Source organism: Artemia franciscana, chromosome 15, assembly GCF_032884065.1.
Source record: "Artemia franciscana chromosome 15, ASM3288406v1, whole genome shotgun sequence".
Classification (NCBI taxonomy): domain Eukaryota; kingdom Metazoa; phylum Arthropoda; class Branchiopoda; order Anostraca; family Artemiidae; genus Artemia; species Artemia franciscana.
The window spans coordinates 4,416,893-4,439,121 of NC_088877.1; the positions used below are offsets into that span (position 1 = coordinate 4,416,893).

A 22,229-nucleotide genomic window follows, 5' to 3' on the forward strand; every position below is an offset into this window, starting at 1 on the left:
CTAAAACTTTCCTGAGCAAACATAAAAGAAAAATATATGCTCTCTATATAGCTAAGATAATACAGCATAGAAGCTAATAAGATAATACAGCAAAAAAAAAATACATGCTCTCAGCTAAGATAATACAGCATAGAAGCTAATAAGATAATACAGTAAAAATTAAAAAAAGAATGAATGCTCCAAGATAATGCAGCATAGAAGCAATACACCCAGTAGCAAAAGCAAAAGTTTTGTTTTTGCCCTATAGTGACATTCATGTAAACAGCTTTTTTTGAAGCAAAGACTTTAGCTTTTCAAATATCACATAATTATAGTGTTGCTACTGCTCTCTCTTCTTCAGTGCTACTACTACTCCTTGAAGAGCTGCTACTACTCATCCTGCTATGATACTAGTACTACTAAAGTTGAGGCCATGGGGGTAAAAATTTCAGAGAATATTGAGGGGATATTTGAAGTAAATCAAAGCAAACTATGCGTATGCAGGGTGTCAAAAGAGTGTATCTCAGGAATGGCATAGGTTTTTAAGTTGGGACTTTCAGGGAACAGTTTGGGGATATAGGCAATGTGTGCACGCTAATTCTGCTACTGAATATCAGCAATGGCTTATGGTATTAGGTTGAAACTTTCAGGGAACGATTAAGGGGATGTTGGGGATGAAGACTTTTATGAGCACTTTAATTCTATTACTACTGCTACAGCTACTACTGTTATTGTTACTACTACTAAGGTTAAAAGTATCAAGGTGAAAATTTCAGGAAAGGTTGAGGGGGAAGTTGAGCTAAATTAAAACATACTATGTGCAACAGGTTGTCAAAAGAGCATATCAACAATATCTTAGAAACAGCTTAGAGTATTCAGCTGGACCCTCCAGGGCAGTATCAAGGGAATGGTCAACTTACCAAAAGGCTATATATTCATACCGCTACTACTGCTACTACTATCTCAATGACTGCTGCTGCTAAGGCCAAGGGTATGAAGGTGAAAATTTCAGGGAATATCAGGGGAGAATGAATGATTCCTTTATTATTAATTATTTCACAAAACAAAAAATCAATTAAACAAGCATATCCACTACTTGAATGTCAAATAACCTATGCATAGTGACTCAATTAATTAATTAATTCTCATAATCAGTAACATATAAATAAATATACAAAAAAAAATAAAATGAAGAAAAATAATAAGACAAAAAGAGAAACTAAACCCTCACAAGGGACCTGCTCTCACTCTGCATCTCGACCAAGAAGAAACTTTGACCTGTGATATAAATGAAAAAACTAATTCTGAGCCCCAAATGCTGTCTGGGAGGCTATTCCAGAGAGTTATACTCATGTGATGAAATACATGAGCTGTTGAGCTTAATGAGTTGAACTAAATCAAACAGGTATTATGTGTATGCAAGTTGTCAAAAGGGCTTATTAGCAATATTAAAGGAATGACTTCTAGTATTAAGTTGAAGCTTACAGGGCTTGTTGTGGGGGATGTTGAAAAAACCAAAAAGTAAGTTTTACGTACTGTTACTGCTACTGCTACTACTATTGCTATTGCTACTATTAGTACTTCTAAAGCTAAAGGAATTACGGTGAAAGTTTCAGGGAATCTTGGGAAAACGTTGAACTAAGTCAAAACACACTATGTGCATGCAGACTGTCAAAAGGACACATCAGTAATGTACACGGAACTGCTTTGGGTATTAAGTCAAAACTTCTACCGGATATTGAGGGGGTGTTTAAAAAGTCAAAAATGCTATGTGCATACTGGCTGTTCAGGCTATCATTACTAATGTTGAACTAAATCAAAACACACTATGTGCATGTAGATTGTCATAAGGGTGCATCAGCAATATGTCTGGAACGGCTTACACCATTAAATAGAAACTTTAAGGGTTATGTTGAGGGGAAATATGAAGTACCTAAAATGCATTATACGCATACTACTGCTGCTGCCAAAACAATTTTCACTACTACCGAGGCTAATGGTATGAAGATGAAATTTTCTAGGAACGCTTATAAGGAGTTTCAACTAAATTCAAACACACTCTTTGCATTCAGGTTTTCCATAGACCGTATAAGCAATATCTTAGGAACGGCTTAGAGTAATACTTGAGCCTTTCAGGGCATGTTGATGGAGATGTTGAACTAGCAAAAAGGCACTATGGGCAAGTCACCGCTATCGCTACTACTACAACTACTGCTTCTACTGAGGCTAAGGGTAATAAGGTGGAACTTCTAGTGAATATTTTGAGGGATGTTGAACTAAAAAGTAAGTAGTAATATGCATCCTGGTTGCCAAAAGGCGCAAGAGTAATTTCTCAGAAACAGCTTAGATTATTAACCTGAAACTTTTAAGGTGTGTTGAGAGGGATGTTGAGCTAACCATACTGTTATTACAACTACTGCTACTGCTTCGGCTGTTACTACTATCACAACCACTACCACTGAAGCTAAGGGTATTAAGATGAAACTTTTAGGGAATGTATAGGAGGTGATGAAGTAAATCAACTATGTGCATGCAGATAGTCAAAAGGGCGAATCAGTAGCATCCCAGGAATGGCCTAGAGTATTAAGTTTCATTTTCAAGCCATTTTAAGGGGGATGTTGAGCAAACCGAAAGGTACTATGTGCATACTGCTACTACTACTAAAAATAGTACTGGTATTACTATTACAACTGCCACTAAAACCACTACTACCACCACTACTGCAACAGCTACTACTGAAGCCAAGGCTATTAAGGTAAAATTTTAAGGGAGAGTTGAGTGGGGTGTTGAACTAGATTGAAACTCGTCATTTCGATGCAGGCTATCAAGAAGGTGTAACAGCTATATTCCAGGAATAGCATAGAGCATTAAGTTGAAACTTTCAGTACATTTTAAGGGAATGGTGAGAACTAACCAAAGGGTACTATGTAAATACTACTTCTGTTATAAGTTTTAATGCAACTTATAAGGCTAAGGGTACTAATGAAAAACTTTCTCGGAATGTTGAAGAAATTTTGAACTACTAATATTGCTACTACTGCTATTAGTAGTAGTACTACTACCGTTACTACTATTAGTACTATTATTACTAAGGCTAATGATATTAAGGTGAAAGTTTGAGGGATTGTCGAGGGGAATATTGGACTAAATCAAAACATTCTATGTACATACAGGTTATCAAAAGGGTGTATCATCAATATCTCAGAAGCGGCTTAGAGTATAGAGTTGAAATTATAAGAACATGAGGGAAGGGTATTGAACTAGACCAAAAATTCACTATGTGAGTTCTACTACCAATGTTGCTAACAACTCTTTTCAACACCCAGCCGTCTGAGGCCAACACCGATACGTATGCTCCTTCTCCATCTCAATATATTAAAGCCTTCCTCTCTACACCGTCCTAGACAGTACCCATTTCATTTAAAGTTTTTCTTGCGACATCTTCCCACCCCATTCCTCCTCCTTTCTAGTAAGCATAAAGTATTTTCACTAATAGTCCTAGCTGCATTTCTAGCTCTCTGCCCTAAGACTCCATCAGCGTTTTTACAAACTATTTTCCTAATATTATTTCATCCATCTTCAAGATGTCAAATTTTAAACTCTTTCCTTTAATATTCAACTGTTCCTAGAAAATTTTGCTTGCTCAAATTATAATCCTGGAGTCTACCAACGTCATAGCTTCCCGAAAGGTAGTTACCCTTCCTAAATTTTAGTTTTAATTTAATCTTTTAACGTCAATTTGGTATTCCTATATACCTTAGAATCTTCTATCAATCCTGCCAGCATTACATAACCGATAAGGTTAGCTTTTTAACATTATGTGAATACTATTGCTGTTGACGTTAACTAACATCAGTATTGGCATTCCTGTATACCTTAGACAATTTTGTCGATCCTTCCAGTCTTCGGTTTACAATGACATAATCAATAAGGTTTGCTCTTTTACCTTCATCTGAATACCATTTTAACTTTTTACACTTTTTTGGCATTTTATTACCAAATACTAAATTGGTTATAACTCAGCTATAGCCAGAACCAAATATACTGGTGGGTTTTCAACCCAAGTGACTGTCTATTAAAGCAGTCCATGAGCCGTGGCGTCAGTGACTAAATGGTAAGAAATTTCCATGAGGCAAAGCTTTTCTGATGCCCACGATCAAGGGTTGTCTAATTGATAAACTTTTTTTTTTGTTTTTAACTAAACATGTTAATGTATTCAACCCTAATTTAAAACTTGATAAAGAAAAGTTCTTGCTGTTGAAATCATGAGGATACAACAACGTATAATGATAGCCATAGTAATAAATGAAAGGATATTCTTTTTATAGAATTTAAAACAATCTTATAATTATATACCTAGCTTGCCTCATATTATCTTGGAAATTCTATTAAGAGGCGTATTCGGCACAAAAAAAGGATAAACCACTGGACCTCATCTAGACATTTTTAAGAGATTCCTCACTGGGTGGCCCAAGATAGACAAAGGAAAATACAACACAGGTACTAGTGATAATCTAAACCAAATTTCATAAATAATTGCAAATGTTACTACTAAATTGGAAACCAAATTAACTGAGAACTACCCCAGAGTTGACTATAAGGAGCTATTGTAGCCGGTTCGTGTTTTTGTTGGATCACTAGACGGTAATGTTGTGGGTTTTAAAACTCCAGGAGCTATTTACCACGCTAGGTAGATGACAAAGGCTATTTACTGCTTAAAATAGTTCTTTTTTGGTCGTCAATTTAAAATGTCTAAAGAAGCTTCTAAAGTTCATCTACCAGCAAAACAAGATTTAGGTATTTTGCATACTCTGTTAAACCATAAAGAATATGACTATGACATTTTAGAAATAGCCCTGACCAAATAGCCCTGACCAAATTGATTAAGAAAGGTCCTTGCTGTTGAAATCAAAAGCAGGCAACAACGTATAATGATAACCAAGTACTAACAAAAGATAATAGTAATTACTACCAATAGCATTGACAAAAAGTAATAAATGAAAAGATATTCTGAACTTTCACAACGACTTTCGGAAGCGGAAGTTGTTTTGGGACGATAGAATTTCACCTAGAATTTCAGATTTAGTTTAAACGCTGGGAAAATCCTAACAGCTGAGTTATAGGAGTCACTCAAATGGAAATTGAGAGGATGAAATGTTGTATTTAGGAAGGTAAAATAGTAAAACATTTTATTTTGACAAAATGTAGGTGAAATCAAAATTATGTTTTGAGACATACATCGGGTATTTTCTTTCATGGTGAAACTTTGGAGTATTTCTAGGAATTGGAGACATTTGAGATGCATAGGTTTTTTTCCGTTGGCTTTTCCTTCTCATCCTGTTCTTACTCTTTGCGTAAGTATTTTGCTTTCTATTTTTTCTATAAGAAGTTTCAACTTAATACAATTAGCCATTGCTATGACAATGCTGATATGTCCTTTTGGTAACTTGCGTTTTCCTACAATTCTTGAAATTATCATGTAAATACTCTTAGTCTTGCAAGGTTACAAGTAGTTGCAATAGAAGCAGTAGTTGAAGTAGTAGTAGTAACAGTAGTGATATTAGTACTAGTAGTAGCGTGCGCATATTGCTTTTGGCCAGCTGAACTTTCCCTTTAAGCATTCTCTGAAAGTTCCAGATTAATACCCAGATCAATCCTTGAGATACATTCTTTTGACAATGTTCATGCACATAGTATCTTTTGCTTTAGTTCAAGTTCCTTCTCAATATTGTAAATGGGGTACTGTGGTATTAGTAATGGTAACAGTAGTAGTGGTGGTAGTTTTAGTAGTAGAAATAGCATGTGAATATTGCCTTTTTGATCATCTCCCTTATCATTTCCTGAAAGCTCCAAACTAATATACCCAGTCATTCCTGAGTTACGCCATTTTGACAACCCGTACACACGTAACATGTTTTGATTTAGGTCAACACTCTGCTCAACATTTTCTAAAAGGCTCACCTGAATATACTTCGTCTTTTTGGAAAGTAAAGTTCAAAATACATATCTTTCTCAATAACATACACCATATGTGAACAATAAACGAATTGCCGTGAGGACTCTGGTGAGGTTGACATCCCCAAAGACATAATTACTGGATCTTTCAATAATTCTGAATAAAATAGCTATCTTAAAATTTTGATTTGATTTGTTTTGAGGAATGATAGGCTTTGGGGGAATGGTTGCCCTCCATTTACTTTTACGCTGAAAAGGGGCACTAGAACGTCCTAATTCCAATCAAATAAGCCCCCTCCAATCCAAAGCTTGTACAACCATTCGTTCCACAAAAACCTTATATGCTACGGGGCATGGCCTACAACCCTTGCCCCTGGGATCGGGGGACGGGGGGTTGTGTTCAGCCCAAAAGACATTGTAATATGCTATTTGGACTATTGTAAGTAAAACGGCAATCATTAGATACTTCTGACAAAAAGAGGTTGTCAGAGACGGGAGGGGGCCTTATGTACCTCTGATCACTTTGACTCCTAAAAATGGTACTAGAACTTCTGATTTCCTATCCAATTAGTCCCCTTCGAAGTTTATACGACCATTCCCAGGGCATAACTTACAATCTTTGCCTTGAGGGCTGGAGGTTTGTTATCCTCAAAGACATAGTTTCCTGACCTTTCAACTACACTGAACAAAATGGCTTAAAATTTTGATTGGATATGTTTGGGGAAGTTATGAGCGTGGGGGGGGGGACGGTTGCCCTCCAATCACTTCTAACTCTTAAAAAGGTTACTAGCCCTTTCATTTTCTAATCGAAATAAGCCCTTTTCAAAGTTTCCTCACCAACTCCTTCTATACAAAGTGGCCTGGCCTAAAGCCAAAAAAAATTACTACATTATGCCCACATCGCTCTTTACTTAGGCAGCGCTGTTGCGCTACCTATGATTAATTTGAGGAAACCTTTTTCTACAAAAAAAGTTTGTGCTGATCTTTAGAAGGCACGGGGGGTGTCAGTTATACTCTTATTAGTTTCTGCTCAGTTTGAGTTTTACTTGGTTATTTATTTTAATTTTTTTACGTTTTGGTTTTTATTTATTTTTTGACAGTGGTTTATGGTAGTTTTACGCTTGACAAACTGTTTTAATGTATTTTTAATCATCTTTGATTTAACGAAGTCCTTATACTTTTCTTTAAAAGACTTTTTTACTCTTGTGTAAAAAAGCATTTTAATTAATTTCTGCTCGTTTTTAATTGACATTAAATAAAAAAAAAGTTTATTTTAACTGAAAGTAAGGAGCGACATTAAAACTTAAAACGAACAGAAATTACTCCGTATAAGAAAGGGGCTTTCCTCCTCAACGCCCTGCTCTTTACGCTAAAGTTAGACTCTTTCTCTTAACTCTACTTTTTAAAACAATAAAAAACTTTAGCGTAAAGAGTGGGGCGTTGAGGCGTTATTCACCATATTCATTATGGTGAATATGGTGAATAAATGGAGGGGAGAGAATTTATGGGGAATTCATGGGGGAAGAGAATCTCAATGAAAGGGGCGCAGGATTTTCTAGCATTATTAAAAAAAAACAATGAAAAAATAAATATGAAAATTTTTTTCAACTGAAAGTAAGGAGCATCATTAGAACTTAAAATGAACAGAAATTATTACGCATATGAGGGGTTTACCTCCTCGTAATATCGCGCTCTATATGCTAAAGTATTTTTAGTAATCTCAACTATTTATTCTACGGCCTTTGTGATTCAGGGGTCATTCTTAAGGAATTGGGAAAAAAATTAAGCTTTAGTGTAGAGAGCGAGGTATTGATGAGGGGGTGAACCCCCTCATATCTATATATATAAAAATAAGTTGTCTGTGTGTGTGTGTCGAGTGACGTCATGTTTGTGTGTCGACTGACGTCATGTTTGTCGACTGACGTCATTATAAGGATTAAGCTGTATGCGTCATGAAGTTGTGTGTCGACCGACGTCATGTTTGTCAACTGATGAAATTACATACCGGGACACCGGTACACAAATGACGACCGGGACACAGGGAATATAAATGACGACCGGGAACCTCAAAGAGAAATTACAGACTGGGACACCCGGACACAAATCACGACCGGGACACAGGGAATATAAATGACGACCGGGACACAGGGACACAACTACAACGGGGACGCCGGGGGCACAGGCGGGATATATAAATGACGACCGGGACACAGGGATTGTTCGAATAGAAATTACAGACCGGGACACAAATGACGACCGGGACACAGGGAATATAAATGACGACCGGGACATTCAAAGATAAATTACAAACTGGGACACCGGGACACAAATGACGACCGGGACACAGGGAATATATATGACGACCGGGACACAGGGACACATCATTAGAATAATGTGGTATAGATCTGAATACGGATTGTTTTTCCCATGGACAATTATATGTTGCATGTTCAAGAGTCAGTAAACCTGACAATCTATTTATATGCAACATATTATATGCAACATAATATGCAACAATATATATATATATATATATATATATATATATATATATATATATATATATATATATATATATATATATATATATATATATATATATATATATATATATATATATATATATATATATATATATATATATATATATATATATATATATATATCTATTCACAGGTGGGACACAGGGACAAAGCTACAATGGCGCGTAACTAATATGGCGCGTAACGACTTACGCGCATGGGAGGGCTTGGGGGGCGCGAAGCGCCCCACCAACTAGGTGCTTCGTGCCACCCCAACAGCTAGTACGCAATAAAAACATACGAATATGGAAGTTCGTTACGTAAGTTAATTCGTAAGTTACGTATATTTTTTACTAATGAAAACGTTCGTAAGAAATTAAAAGTTTTAATTGCCTTTTTAAGCAATCCGAAAATTGGAGGGCAACTAGGCCTACTCCCTCGCTCCTTTTTTTCTCAACATTTTCCGATTAAAACTATGAGAAAGTCATTTAGCCAAAGAAATTAATGTGCAAATTTCGTTTCAACTATTTATGAGCGGGGAGCCAAGATCAAAACATGCATTAATTCAAAAACATCCAGAAATTAAATAAAAAAAAAGTTGTTTTAACTAAAAGTAAGGAGCGACATTAAAAGTTAAAACGAACAGAAATTACTCCGTATATGAAAAGGGATTTTCCTCCTCAACGCCCCGCTCTTTACGCTAGAGTGTTTACTATTTTAAAAAGTAGAAATAAGAGAAAGAGCCAAACTTTAGCTTAAAGAGCGGGGCGTGGAGGAGGAAAAGCCCTTTTCATATACGGAGTAATTTCTGTTTGTTTTAAGTTTTTATATTGCTCCTTACTTTTAGTTAAAAAAAACTGTTTTTTTTATTTAATCAAAGGAGCGACCCGGCTCAATAGTAACCAAAACTCTAAAAAATGGATACTAGTTACATAAAAAAAAATCGCATTTTAATGCTGATTTTAAAAATATAAGTTTCATCAAGATCAGTTATACCCATCAAAAGTTACGAGCCTGAGAATATTTGCCTCATTTTAGAAAATAGGTGGAAACACCCCCTAAAAGTCATACAATCTTAACGAAAAATCACACCATCAGATTCAGCGTATCGAGAACCTTATTGTAGAAGTTTCAAGCTCCTATCTACAAAAATGTGGAATTTCGTATTTTTTACCAGAAGACAGATCACGGATGCGTGTTTATTTGTTTGTTTTTTTGTTACTTTTTTTCCCAGGGGTGATCGTATCGACTATCGGCTAGGGGTGATCGTATCGGTGGTCCTAGAATGTTGCGAGAGGGCTCATTCTAACGGAAATTAAAAGTTCTAGTGCCCTTTTTAAGTGACTAAAAAAATCGGAGGGCACCTAGGCCCCCTCCCACGCTCATTTTTTCCCAAAAGTCACTGGATCAAAATTCTGAGATAACCATTTTATTCACCATAGTCGAAAAACCCAATAACTATGTCTTTAGGGACGACTTACTCCCCCGCAGTCCCCGTGGGAGGGGCTACAAGTTACAAACTTTGACCTGTGTTTACATTTAGTAATTGTTACTGGGAAGTGTACAGACGTTTTCAAGGGGATTTTTTTTGTTTATGGTGGAGAATTGAGGGGGGGGGGTTACGTGGGAGGATATTTCCATGGAGAAACTTCTCATGGGGGAAGAGAATTTCAATGAAGGGGGCGCAGGATTTTCTAGCATTATTTGAAAAAACAACGAAAAAATAAATATGAAAAGTTTTTTCTACTGAAAGTAAGGAGCAGCATTAAAACTTAAAACGAACAAAAATTATTACGCATATGAGGGGTTTACTCCCTCGTTATACCTCACTCTTTACGCTACAGTATTTTTAGTAATTTTAACTATTTATTCTACGGCCTTTGCGATTCAGAGGTCATTCTTAAGGAATTGGGACAAAATCGAAGCTTTAGTGTAAAGAGCGAGGTATCGACGAGGGGGCGAACCCCCTCATATATGTAATAGAAACAAGAGAATACAAAAGTTCTTTACGTAAGCTAATTTATAAGTTACGTATACCTTTTACTAATAAAAAGATTCGTAAAAAATTAAAAGTTATAGTTGCCTTTTTAATTAACCAGAAAATCGGAGGGCAACTAGGCTTCCTCTGCCGCTCTTTTTCTCAAAATCATTCGATCAAAATTATGAGAAAGCCATTTAGCCAAAAAAAAGAAAAAAAAATGCGAATTTCGTGTTAATTGTTCCTCTGCGGCGAGCCAAATTTTTTTTTTTACTGAAAGTAAGGAGCGACATTAAAACTTAAAACGAACAGAAATTACTCCGTATATGAAATGGGTTGTCCCCTTCGCAATCTCTCGCTCTTTACGCTAAAGTTTGACTCTTTGGCACAATTCTACTTTTTAAAACAATTAAAAGCTTTAGCGTAAAGAGCGAGGGATTGCGAAGGGGACAACCCATTTCATATACGGAGTAATTTATGTTCGTTTTAAGTTTTAACGTCGCTACTTACTTTCAGTTAAAAAAACTTGTTTTTTTATTTAATCTCTATAAGAACCAGCCTTTGACATACAATTTATATGTTATATGTAAAAATGTGTAGATTGTATTACTTACAATCCTTGCCCCGAGAGTTCTGAGGGAGAATGGGCGAATTCCTAGATGTATAGTAATTTGACCTTGCAACCTTGTTGAGCAAAATGGATGTCTCAAAATTGTGAATGGATGTCTTGGTGAAAATGGGGCGTGGGAAACTGGCTGGCTGCTGATCATTCACTTTAGAACCTTAAATAAGGCACTATAATTTTAAATTGCTAATCAGGTTAGCCGTTTACAAAGTTTCTACGACATTTCCTTCCGTACAGAGTGCCTTGGGGAAAAAAAAATAATAATAACACATTGAGTCCACTTCGCTTTGTGCTTAAACAGTGTTATTGCGCTACGTGTAATACTTCCAGAATTCCTAGAAGATATACAGGATTTTGATTTCGAGCTCTAGAGATCATTATGTTGTGTTCCGGTTCTATTAGAAATGCCTTATCCCCGAAAAGCAAACTTTCAGACTCAAGGCAAAAAAAATTCAATACAAGTTGTCCATTGCCTTTATCTTCGGCAAGCTGCCTGATGTAAATTAGGAGAGTTTGCTCTTTAGTAAAAAGAGCAAAACATACTTGGACAGCTTACTCCAGACTACTTGATAAATTTCTGGTGACCGTATTGTTCTTTTTGTTTGTTCTTTTATTGTTCGTATTGTTTGTTCTTTTATTGGCTTAAAGTCCCACACAGAGGTGCCCATCAGGTGAAATTTGACTTTGGGTTCTTTTTACTGGTTTAAAGTTTTACCTAGGAGGTTTTAACGCCAATTTGGCTTTAAAAAGGCGCTATTATTTGTCTCTCCAGGAGTACAGAATAATGTGATTGACTTATATAAATAATTTTTTCGCATCTTTATCTCCGTATTTAAAAATTGTAAAATTCACATAATTAATTTATAATTTTGATTAGTTGATACACAAAAACGAAAAAGGGTTGGCAAATGTAAACAAATAAAACTCAAACCCTCTTTTTATGATGGAAATGTAGGAAAGGAATCTTATTCTTTCTTCTGTACTCTCCTATCCCCCCCCCCCCAAAAAAAAACAAAGAATATACAGTTAATTAATATAAATAAATAAATAAATTGCTTAAAGATGTAAATCCATAAAATTAAAATGTGCTTTTTACGATCGGGCTGTAGAAAATCAATATCTTTTTCTCTCTAGTATTGTTATTTTAAAAATAAGAAAAATAAAATTAATTGAATTGAATAATAATCATAATTAATTAATAAATAAAGCACGATGGAGCAGTAGAATATGAATCTCTACATCTCTGCGGTACCACTTTATTTAATAATATATATATATATATTACTTTGGCTGCAACTTAGGTTAGGATTTTTTGCCATCAAAGTAAATTTTATGTTAAGTGAACTTGTAATGAAGCTATAATGGCTATTTTCAGATGAAAATACAGACCCTTTGAAACATAGAAGTGTATTCCACTTTGGTTACAACTTTGATTATTCAACGAATGATGTCGATAGACGTAAGCCATGCCCTCTTATTCCAGAATATCTTCTTGAGTTAGTAAAACGGATGAAAGTGATGAATTTTGTTCGTTTTACCCCTGATCAGATTACGGTTAATATATATGAACCAGGACAAGGTATATTCATTGTTATTAATTCTAGCCTTTTTATGATATTCACCGGTATTACTCATCATGATACTCTTATAAACTTAAAGGCTCTCAAATCATTTTTTAGCCTTTTTTAGAGTTATTAATTTTGGCCTTTTTATGATATTCACCAGTATTGCTCATCATGATGCTCTTATAAACTTAAAGACACTCAAATCATTTTTTTTTCTTTTTCTAAAAACATGTATTTATTTTCTAGTTGCACTAGACAAGTACGTAATGTTTTGGCCTGTTTCTGTGCCATCTGTTCGTCGGCTAAAATCTCAATGTGAAAATTGATTGCTCTTTTAATTTGTTTGAACGAAGGCTGAAAGCATGGGATAATAACTAAGAAAAAAAATTAAAAAACATGAAACCAAGAAATGAACATGATAATTTTTTCAGTGAAAGTTCTGAAGAAAATATTAAATTATATAGGAAGCCTTCACTTTAGGGTCAAAAAAGGCCACTTTCTACTAGTTTTATGCTTACGGTTTATACCTCATTAGATACGTACACATTTTTAGGCTGTTTCTGCGCTATTTTTTGGTCGGCTAAAATCTCAATGTGAAAATTAGTGATTCTTTGAGTTTTATTGAATGAAGGTTGAAAACACGTAATATATACATATATATATATATATATATATATATATATATATATATATATATACATATATATATATATATAGCAGAGAATATGAGACATTTTTTCAGTGAAGTATTCTGAAGAAAACATAAAATTTCATGGCAAAACAAGATAAGTGGAAGTCCTCACTTTAGGCTAAAAAAACACTTTTTGCGGTTTTTCACGTTTTTTTTTACGGTTTAACATCCAATTAGATAACGCTAAATATTTATAAATCTGGATAAGCTACGCCACACTTTTTAAAAAATTTAATTACTGCGATTTGTCAAATCTATTTTAAGTGGCCGCTATGCGGTTTTACGACCGTAAATATGCAATACGCCTCCTTATGATCATAATGGTCGTTGGTCTTGATGTTCTCATAAACTTGAAGGCTCTGGATTGGTTTTTTAAAATCAATAAATCAATCAATTAAATAGCGACGAAGCCTTTCCATCACAAACACCAAAAGCAAGAAGAACAATTGGGAATTTCTCAAGACAGTGGGAAACAAATTAGAATGAATTTTTCGGCCCTATGTCCAAGGGCCGTCCTCAGGAATACAAAATATATAAGAAGAAAAAACTTACAACAGAATAAAATCAATAAAACTAAAATGAAATTTTTTCAAACAGTCCCAGCATCCTTACCTCGGCGAAGTTCAACCAGGACTGATTAATAAATTGTGATGAAACGAGGCAATTCATTGATATGAAAGAGAATGATTTAAAAACACGTTTTTAATGCAAATCTTGCTTTTTTGGCTGCTGATCTCATAGGTCTATTTGTGACAGGTTCTTTGTTATTATCTATTGATTTTGTATAATATTTCGTAAGGTCATTCTTAATTAAATTTGAGTATAAAGCAGTCCCGGCACTAGTGTCGATGTAAGAATGATCATCAAAGCCATCTAAAGCTGGCGACTTCACTAACCCAAAATTGGTAAATACTTGTCTTTTCAGATACTATGAATGCAGGGGAGTCTTGTAGTGCACAGATTGGGAAATACAAACATTATAGTAAGGTAGATAAAATAAATATTCGGCAAATGCTGATTCACAAGGTCTTGTCTTTTATTATACTTATAGGGAGAGTCTATTACTTCTCTTTGGTACTGGATTCTATCTTCATTTTTTTCGTTTTTTCGACCAACAAAAAATTTTATGTAAGATTAAGGTAATTTGTACCCTACTCTTTATTGTTTTTTTTGTTCTGTTTTTCATTTGTTTTTCATTATTTTTTTATAGCTTCTTTTGCGGTATTTGTAAATTTTACCTTTAAATGACCTTTTTTCGTTTATTTTATCTTCTTCTATCTTACTTGGCACGCTTATTTTTTTTTCCATTCTTTCTGTATTTTGATAAATCATCTTTTCTGTCTATCCATTCCCAATAAAAATATTCTTAATGAAGATGAGTTCAATTTTGATATCTTTTTGGGACTTTAGTTTTAATTCTCTTTCAACTAATGAAATAATTACCCTCCTTTTAAACAGGATGATTTGACATAGAGACTCAGGGAAGTTTGGGTCGTGTCCATCCCCCTCCTTGAAAACTAGAATATCAGACTTGTGGGAAAATGTTTTGACTTGGGCGATAATATTGTTAAAGACTCAAACAGTGTCTTTCATAATTTACACAAGGTTTTTCTTTTGATTGCTCGGAAAAAAAAATATTTCCTACTTTTTTCAGACAAAAGTATGAACAGAGGGTTCGCATAGCCATCGATACACACAGGACCAATCCCTGGAGAGGAGGGTGAGAGGGTTTTTCAATAGCAATCAAACACGAAACAGGCTTTTATGGTCTCTGTGGCCTATCATGGGGAGGATGAGTCCCGTTGTGTCCCTTATCCCCTGAGATGAAGTATGGTATTTGAGAGTAAAATTTCTGCATTATCTATCAGGCATTCCTTCACATGTGGATACACATAGCGCATTTGAGGAAGACCTCGTTTCTCTCTCCCTCGGTTCGCCTGTGGTCATGGAATTCAAACACCCTGATGGAAAGCGCTGTGATGTTCTTCTGAAAGAGCGAAGTCTTTTGGTGATGAGAGGAGAAGCTAGGTAGTTATTTTTTATAATAAAGTTTTCAGGGGATTTTTCTTGGGGGGAGGAGTAATTGCTTCTTACATTTAAAAACTAGCAAATGCTTTTGATAAGGAGAAGTGTTCATAAGCAATGGTAGAAATACGTTTTGCCAAGAGTGTCTATGATAGTATTTTATTCTCCGCCCTTGTGTGTGTGTGTTTTTTTTTTATAATGTGTTCGCTTTGCATAAACGGAATTTTTCTGCATTTATTAATAGTTAATACTTTGCTGTTAAATGAAGTTCATAAAAAAAAACTGCACAGGAAGGTTAGATGGTTAAAGAGCTGTTTTAATGTTTAGCTCTTTACATTATGAATGATAAACAAAACTATGATATAATAAGCAAATCCTTTGCGATCCTATTGATTCCCTACTCTGCACTTATTTCCACTAGGAAAAGAGAATGAGGTATAAGACATTAGAAAAAGGACATGCATTCGTTGGCTATCGAAGAAATCGTTCGGGATTACCGTCTTTAGATTATTTTAAAACTCCGTTGTAGAGAAATAGGTTTAATATGTAAAGTCTTGTCTGATTCTAGAAATGATGAAATTGAGGGTTTAGTCACCACTTAGCTGCCTCTCTCCCCAATATTGGTCAGATATTTCTACAAAATAATAACATCTTGTGCAAACCTGTTGACCTTTTAAGGTCCACTTGTATTTGCTTCCATTTTTTTAAACAGTTTTTTAGTCGTTACTGTGCCTCCAACGAATGCTTCCCGCCTCCCCTATTTCGTTTGAAAAGAATTGACCTAAAAATCTTGGATGGGACTAATTCGATTGGAAGTCAGAAGTTTTAGTGACCTTCTTAATAGTTGAAGGTGACTGGAGGGCGACCAGACCCCCTACCTTGCACTCATTTGCTACTCGAACCACATAACCCCTTGAAACATCCAGTCAAAATTCTGAGAAATCAAGTTGTTTAAAATACTTAAAAAGATCTGACAAATAAACCACCATGGATGAGGTGATCCCCACAGCCCTGGGGGAAAGGACCGCAATCTGTAAATAACGTAAAATGGGCACCTTGCTTAATGTTGGTTGTGGAATTGGGTGACAACTTCAGAGACGTTTTTCTGGATCAAAATGATTAAATGTTTTGTTGTGGGAGGGTGTGGGTGTTATCGGGTTGGGGAATGAGCCAGAAAACGTTTTACTCTTGATCGGCTTGCAACTTATCATCGGTAGTCTTTGGACCGTGAGGAGCCTACTTTACAAAATAAATAGTTCTGGATGGGGGTATGGTACCTCCTCCCTGAAAAGGGGCACCAAAATAGACCAAAGACCTTTTTTAATTGGCTCGACACTTGTATCCTTCATTCCTTGGCTAATGAGACCTCAATGTAGAAGAGAAAATAGGAAAAAAATAGAAATATTGGTTCCCCCAAATCAGGGCCTAGAAATGGGCAAACAAATCTATTTTTCTTAGCCACTTCTTATGGAAGTGTTGGTCATAATTATTATATAGGGGTTAATTCGATTAAAAGTTCCGGTGTCTTCTTTAAGTGTCGAATGCCACTGGAGGGTTAACAGTCTCCCTACCCTGCCCTTTTTTGTGCACCTACCCCCCCCCCCCGCCGCTCCTCTGTAAGCCTGTGACGTAAGTTGGATATTTTCTTTCATCTCGAAAGATCTAATAAGTATCCCTTTGATGTCGCCATCCCCTCCAGAGCTCCAAGGACAATGACCATAAACTTCATGAATTATCCAGTGGTCACAGATAAGCTTTAATAAACAACGTGGCCATGTTTGTTCTTGGTTGTCTCATCAGCTGTGAGCTCTTATGGGTCATTCTTATACCCAAATAAATAAAAAAAAACCTATGACTACCTCAGTTTTCAGACTATCGCCAATATTATAAAAAATGGTGTGAGGGATGGATTTAAACTTTCAGGGAGTGTTGGGAAATGGGTCAGGAGGTTTTCAAGTAGGCCTTAAATTTTGGATTAGAGGTTGGGGAGAGATACATAATAAGACACTGCATGTAACACCGTATATTCAGGATATTGAAATAGCATATCTGTAGTATCTAGGGAACGCCAAGTTGAAACTTTTAGTTTCTGTTGGAGAAAGAAAGTGAGAGGATGGGGCAAGGGAAATTCATTTGTTTCCGGAGGATGGTGAGTTATTAAATGATTTTTGTCTGTAATCTATAAAAGTGTTTTTCACTGTAAGCTACCATGGGATTTAGGATTTACTCGATTTTAAGTTGTGAGGTAAATCAAAAGACATTATATGGTAAGGGGCTATCAAAACAGCATCTAATATGTCTCTGAATCGCTTGAAGTATCAAGTCGATTTTAGGAAATGTTATAGTGGTCAAGTGCACCCCAATCAATCAATCAATCATTTACTAATTATTCACATATCCATGTATATATTTGACTAGGCCTATGATGAGATGAAAAAGGCAAAAAGGGGGGGGGGACAACAAAAGTTTTTTCCGTTCAACCTAAAAATTTTCACCCTTCAAGTCCTGTAGGATCTACAATATTTCATGGTTATGTAGCGACGTAAATCAGAAGATAATCTTGTGTTGCCATTCTATTAAATCAGTGTATCTGCAAAACCCTCGGGATGACTTTTGGGACAAAGCTGGAAAACTTCAAGGAGGGTGGGATGGGGAGAGGGGTAAGTAGAAGTCGGCTTTTGACTTAGGGAGGGGAGGGGTAGAGGCGAAGGGCTTAAAGATTTGGTCTTTAATCTGTTTAAGATTCTTGTTATTATGATCTCTTGTTGGACTAGAATCCATATCCAGTAAAGTAGCCTATTAGACAAAAAAAAACAAAAACATGTGTACCTAGGCTATCAAAAATAGCGTATTCGTATTGCCTCAGGAAAAGATTGGGAGATAGAATTAAAACTTTCAGTGGATGCTATGAGTGGGGGGCAAGTTAACCTCAAATTTAACTTGAGGGAGGTGCAGTGGTAAATCGAAAGAAACTATGTATATAGATTATCAGAATGCAATATCTACTACAATTTGGAAACCACATGTTGAAGTTCTCGGGCCATTTTATTATGTTAGAAAACGTCTCTCTGATTTCTAGGAATGTGTTTTAAAACAAGTTTTAAGGAAATCAAGTGAAATAAAAAAAAAATGCTATTCATAACCCTGGCTTTGAAGAGAGATGTAGGTGAAATTGGCTAAAATTCAGTTTATGATTATTTAATACAGTCAAAGAAAATAAATTTAGTTTTTTTCGATACCAGTCAGCTTTCTTTACCTGATAAATAGCCTCCACGTAAAAATCAATCTCATGGACCGGCAACTGAAAAATCAAAGAGATTAGCACCTGTAACTGCTTTGAAGAAAGTAAAAGCGTTAAACAATATGTTATTAATTTGTTATTTTGTATAAATCTCAGTTTTTTATTCGCATTTTTTTAATTTATTTGCTGATGACCGCCATTATATACGTGACCTAAATATCAAGAGATTTGTGTTGTTGTTCCCTGTCTAATAAAAGGATTTGTCCTTATTGAACTATTCTTTATACGTTGAGGTGTTCGAATTCGTTAACTGAAAAATACACAACCATGTATCTTTAAGCAATTAGGAAAAATCAAAATTCAGTTTTGGGTACCAAATATGAAAAAAAAACAGGTAAAAATCAGCAAAAATTAAGCTAAAAACATATACCACCAAACAACTTAGAAAAATACAGATTTCCTTGGAAGGTGTATTTATCTATGGGAATCAATAGATTGTTATTGTTTGAATTTTTAAGGACAAAAAGCATTGTTATATTTGAATAACTAGTTCCGCTTATTTATTTTCACGACTCAACGTGGCAATACTGATCAGTGTGATGCTGCTCTGAAACTTCGAGAATTACATTGTTTCTATTCGTTTGTCTCTGTTCAAATTAAACTTCCAAGTTTATTTTATGTCCTAATTCCATCTATCTGGAATTAGCCAAAGTATCTGGTAATAATTCTTTTGAAATTTTCCTCCTCTCCCTGTACTTTTTGAATTATTTAATGTATTACACAACCTATAAAAGACCAAAACAAGCTAAATTATTCGGCAACAAATCTGTTGAAATTTTGTGAACATTTCACTTACACAAACTTAAAGCAGGAAAACAAAATTGTTGTTAGAAAAAAGAGGAACATGTAATATTGGGGTTCTCCTTAACAGATGTCCCTCTGTTCAAACCACTCTAATAGAGAAACAAGTATGAGCTTGAAACATTAAATCTGAGTGTGTGACACTGAACGAAATAAATATGATGGCACACTAACAACTGGACCAACGTTTAGAAAGAATAAATAATGTAATTTCCCTGCCCCCGGGTTTCCAACACCAACTTTGGGAGTGCTTACGTTGACAATACCTTCTTATGGTATTATTATCTTTTTAATCCTAAATTTCTTTCCCCATAGTTTCTGAAGAAAACAATTTGACCCCCCGCTCCCCCTTGAATTTTTGTGATTCTACGCCACTGGAATAAGTATGCATTTGTGTGGGTATGGTTGTATGTATATCTAAGAAAATTTTAGAAAATAAATGTCTCTTTGGGTTTTCTGAGGGAGAGTGTGGTATCCAAACCTGATGGACCATCTTATTTAGGAAAGCCCTTCTTTCTTGCTTCATAATCTGGAAATAAAGAATGACAGTATTCTCTGATTAAAAAATTTCTCTCATGGGTTTTAACAGAAGAAGACACATGAATCACGTGGTCTTGATACCGCCATCTTTGTTTTGCAAAATGGTGAAATTCCATGCTTGTTATTTTGCATGTCCAGATCATATTTAACGACCTTAGCAAGGAGCTGTTTTCATACACATGAGACGTTCCTCCTCAGATATAAGATTCCGACTTTCTATTGCTTATGTTAGGACCGAAACGATGCTGCCACAGAACAACCACAGTTTCAGTTGGAGCGAGTATTAAGCAGACCTTAGAGTGGCCTGTCGTTAGAATGCCGAGCATGGCAAGGTCTAGGGGGGAGGGGCAAAGCAAAATTATTTTGATATTCTTGGTGCTTCAGTGCCCCGTTTGTGAATTGGTTTTTAACTATGTTTGGTTACACCTTTATGTACAATCACTATTATTCCATCTATAAAAAAAAATCAAGGCGGGCATATGCGTAGGAGGACAGTGACTCTTTTAGTTCCTTAAGTTTCTAATGATACTAAACGCAATTTACTTTATTTTGCATTGGATTGATCTCTTTTTACTTTTTTTTTTACTGTGCCAAAAAATATCAAGTAAACTAAGTAAACTCAAGATGCCTTAAATGTTTATGATTCTAGACTTTTAAGGACGTTAATTTCGAACTTTACTCAAGCCCGAAATTCCATTTGCCCCCAAAACCAACTCAATTTTAGGAGGCAGTGAGCCAGTCTCGTTTGGGAACAAGAATTTCCATCTACGTTATTATTTATTCTAAGCCGTCCTGGCTAAAAGGTTGGCGCGGTGGTGTGAGAATCCTTTGTCCTAGGGGCATGGGCTCAATCCCAGTTGTGAGCAGTTATTTGGTTTTGGACGGGGGTCAGTGGCACGACTCTGTAAGCTCAGTCAGAGCCGACCCAGCTCTAAATGGGTACCTGGAGAAATGTGGGATGGTAAGCAGGAAGGGTGTGTGAAAGCACAGGATGGTTGGCCCCCAGCCCCCCATTTCACTTTCTGGCTGAAGGGCCATGAAACGAAGGTCAGCACTGCCGGTTTGGACCTTAAGGGTCTAGTGCCGTCTTACTTATTATTTGATTATTTTGATGATTTCGGTCTTACTTCTTTTTTTTTTAGGCGATTTTTATTTCTGTTCTCGTTCAAAATGGAAATTTTGTATTTGTTTCCTTATGGATGGGACAGGATGTACTCTATGTACTCTATGGAAATATCTTCTTTTTTTTTAGGTATGTATGGAAGCACGGAATTGTGCCCCGTCAGGTAGATATTGTGACATCTCCATCGGGGGAATTAACATGTGCTAGAAGAAATAAAAGAATCTCTATAACATTCCGGCAAGTACGAAGTAAACCTTGCGATTGTCCATACCTAGAATTCTGCGATCGCAGTGACAAGGACGAAATAGATGACCAAGTAGCAGAAAGATTAGAAAATCTTCATGTACACCAGGTAAGATTGGTAAAGTATAAAGGACATGAAAATACAGACATTTTTCGCTGTTAGGCCCGTATTAGGTGTGTAGGGGACGAAGGGGCAGGGAGGTCAAAATTGATGTTGGAAAAGTAGTTTGATGCAGGGAAGAGGGAGTTGAGTATTACTGAGAAATAGATACTGGACGTGTCATTATATTTTTTCTTTTATGTTTTTATTTTATATTGTTTAGGGATCGGGTGTTTTTACTTTTATTATTAATTATATTGTTTATTTTTTTGAACTTATTTATAGTATATTTAATTAAATGTTTCATTTAATAAGTAAGTAGTTACGTGGACTTTGGTGTGACCGCAAACCCTCATAGGTTTTTCTTAAGCGCAATAATGTTGTTTTTTATTTATTTATGTAGAATCGTTAAAAAAAAAAATTGAACTTGAACTGGTTCATACCTAAAAACAGCGATTAAGCTAGCCTGGTCAAATATAAGGTTATGATGCGGGAGGTCATTGATATGCTCAGCAAGGGCAGAATAAAAAAAAAGTTAGCCCTTGCTGAACATATTCATGACCACATAACTTTTATTTGTTTTGAGCCTCCCCCCCTTAAAGTTATCCTATACCTGAATTTGTGTAAAAATGCAAACAAGATCTAGGTTGCATGCGGGGATTTGAAGAATCCCTAAGCTGTTGCATGCTTTCTTCAGTATAATAAGCTGCGAGACTATGTGGTAGTAATGAGTCAGAAAAACAATTTCTTTGTGTCTGTAGAGGGTCGTAAATATATAACC

General features: G+C 35.5%; 1 protein-coding gene across 1 annotated transcript in view; it reads left to right on the forward strand.

Annotated features, from left to right (window-relative positions):
- Nucleotides 1-22,229, forward strand: part of LOC136036724 (alkylated DNA repair protein alkB homolog 8-like) — a 65,670-nt gene that overhangs the window by 18,344 nt on the left and 25,097 nt on the right. Inside the window, exons 4-6 of the mRNA XM_065719072.1 lie at nt 12,435-12,638; nt 15,184-15,343; nt 21,235-21,457. Of these exons, the coding sequence (XP_065575144.1) occupies nt 12,435-12,638; nt 15,184-15,343; nt 21,235-21,457 (587 nt within the window). The remainder of the gene's footprint in view (nt 1-12,434; nt 12,639-15,183; nt 15,344-21,234; nt 21,458-22,229) is intronic.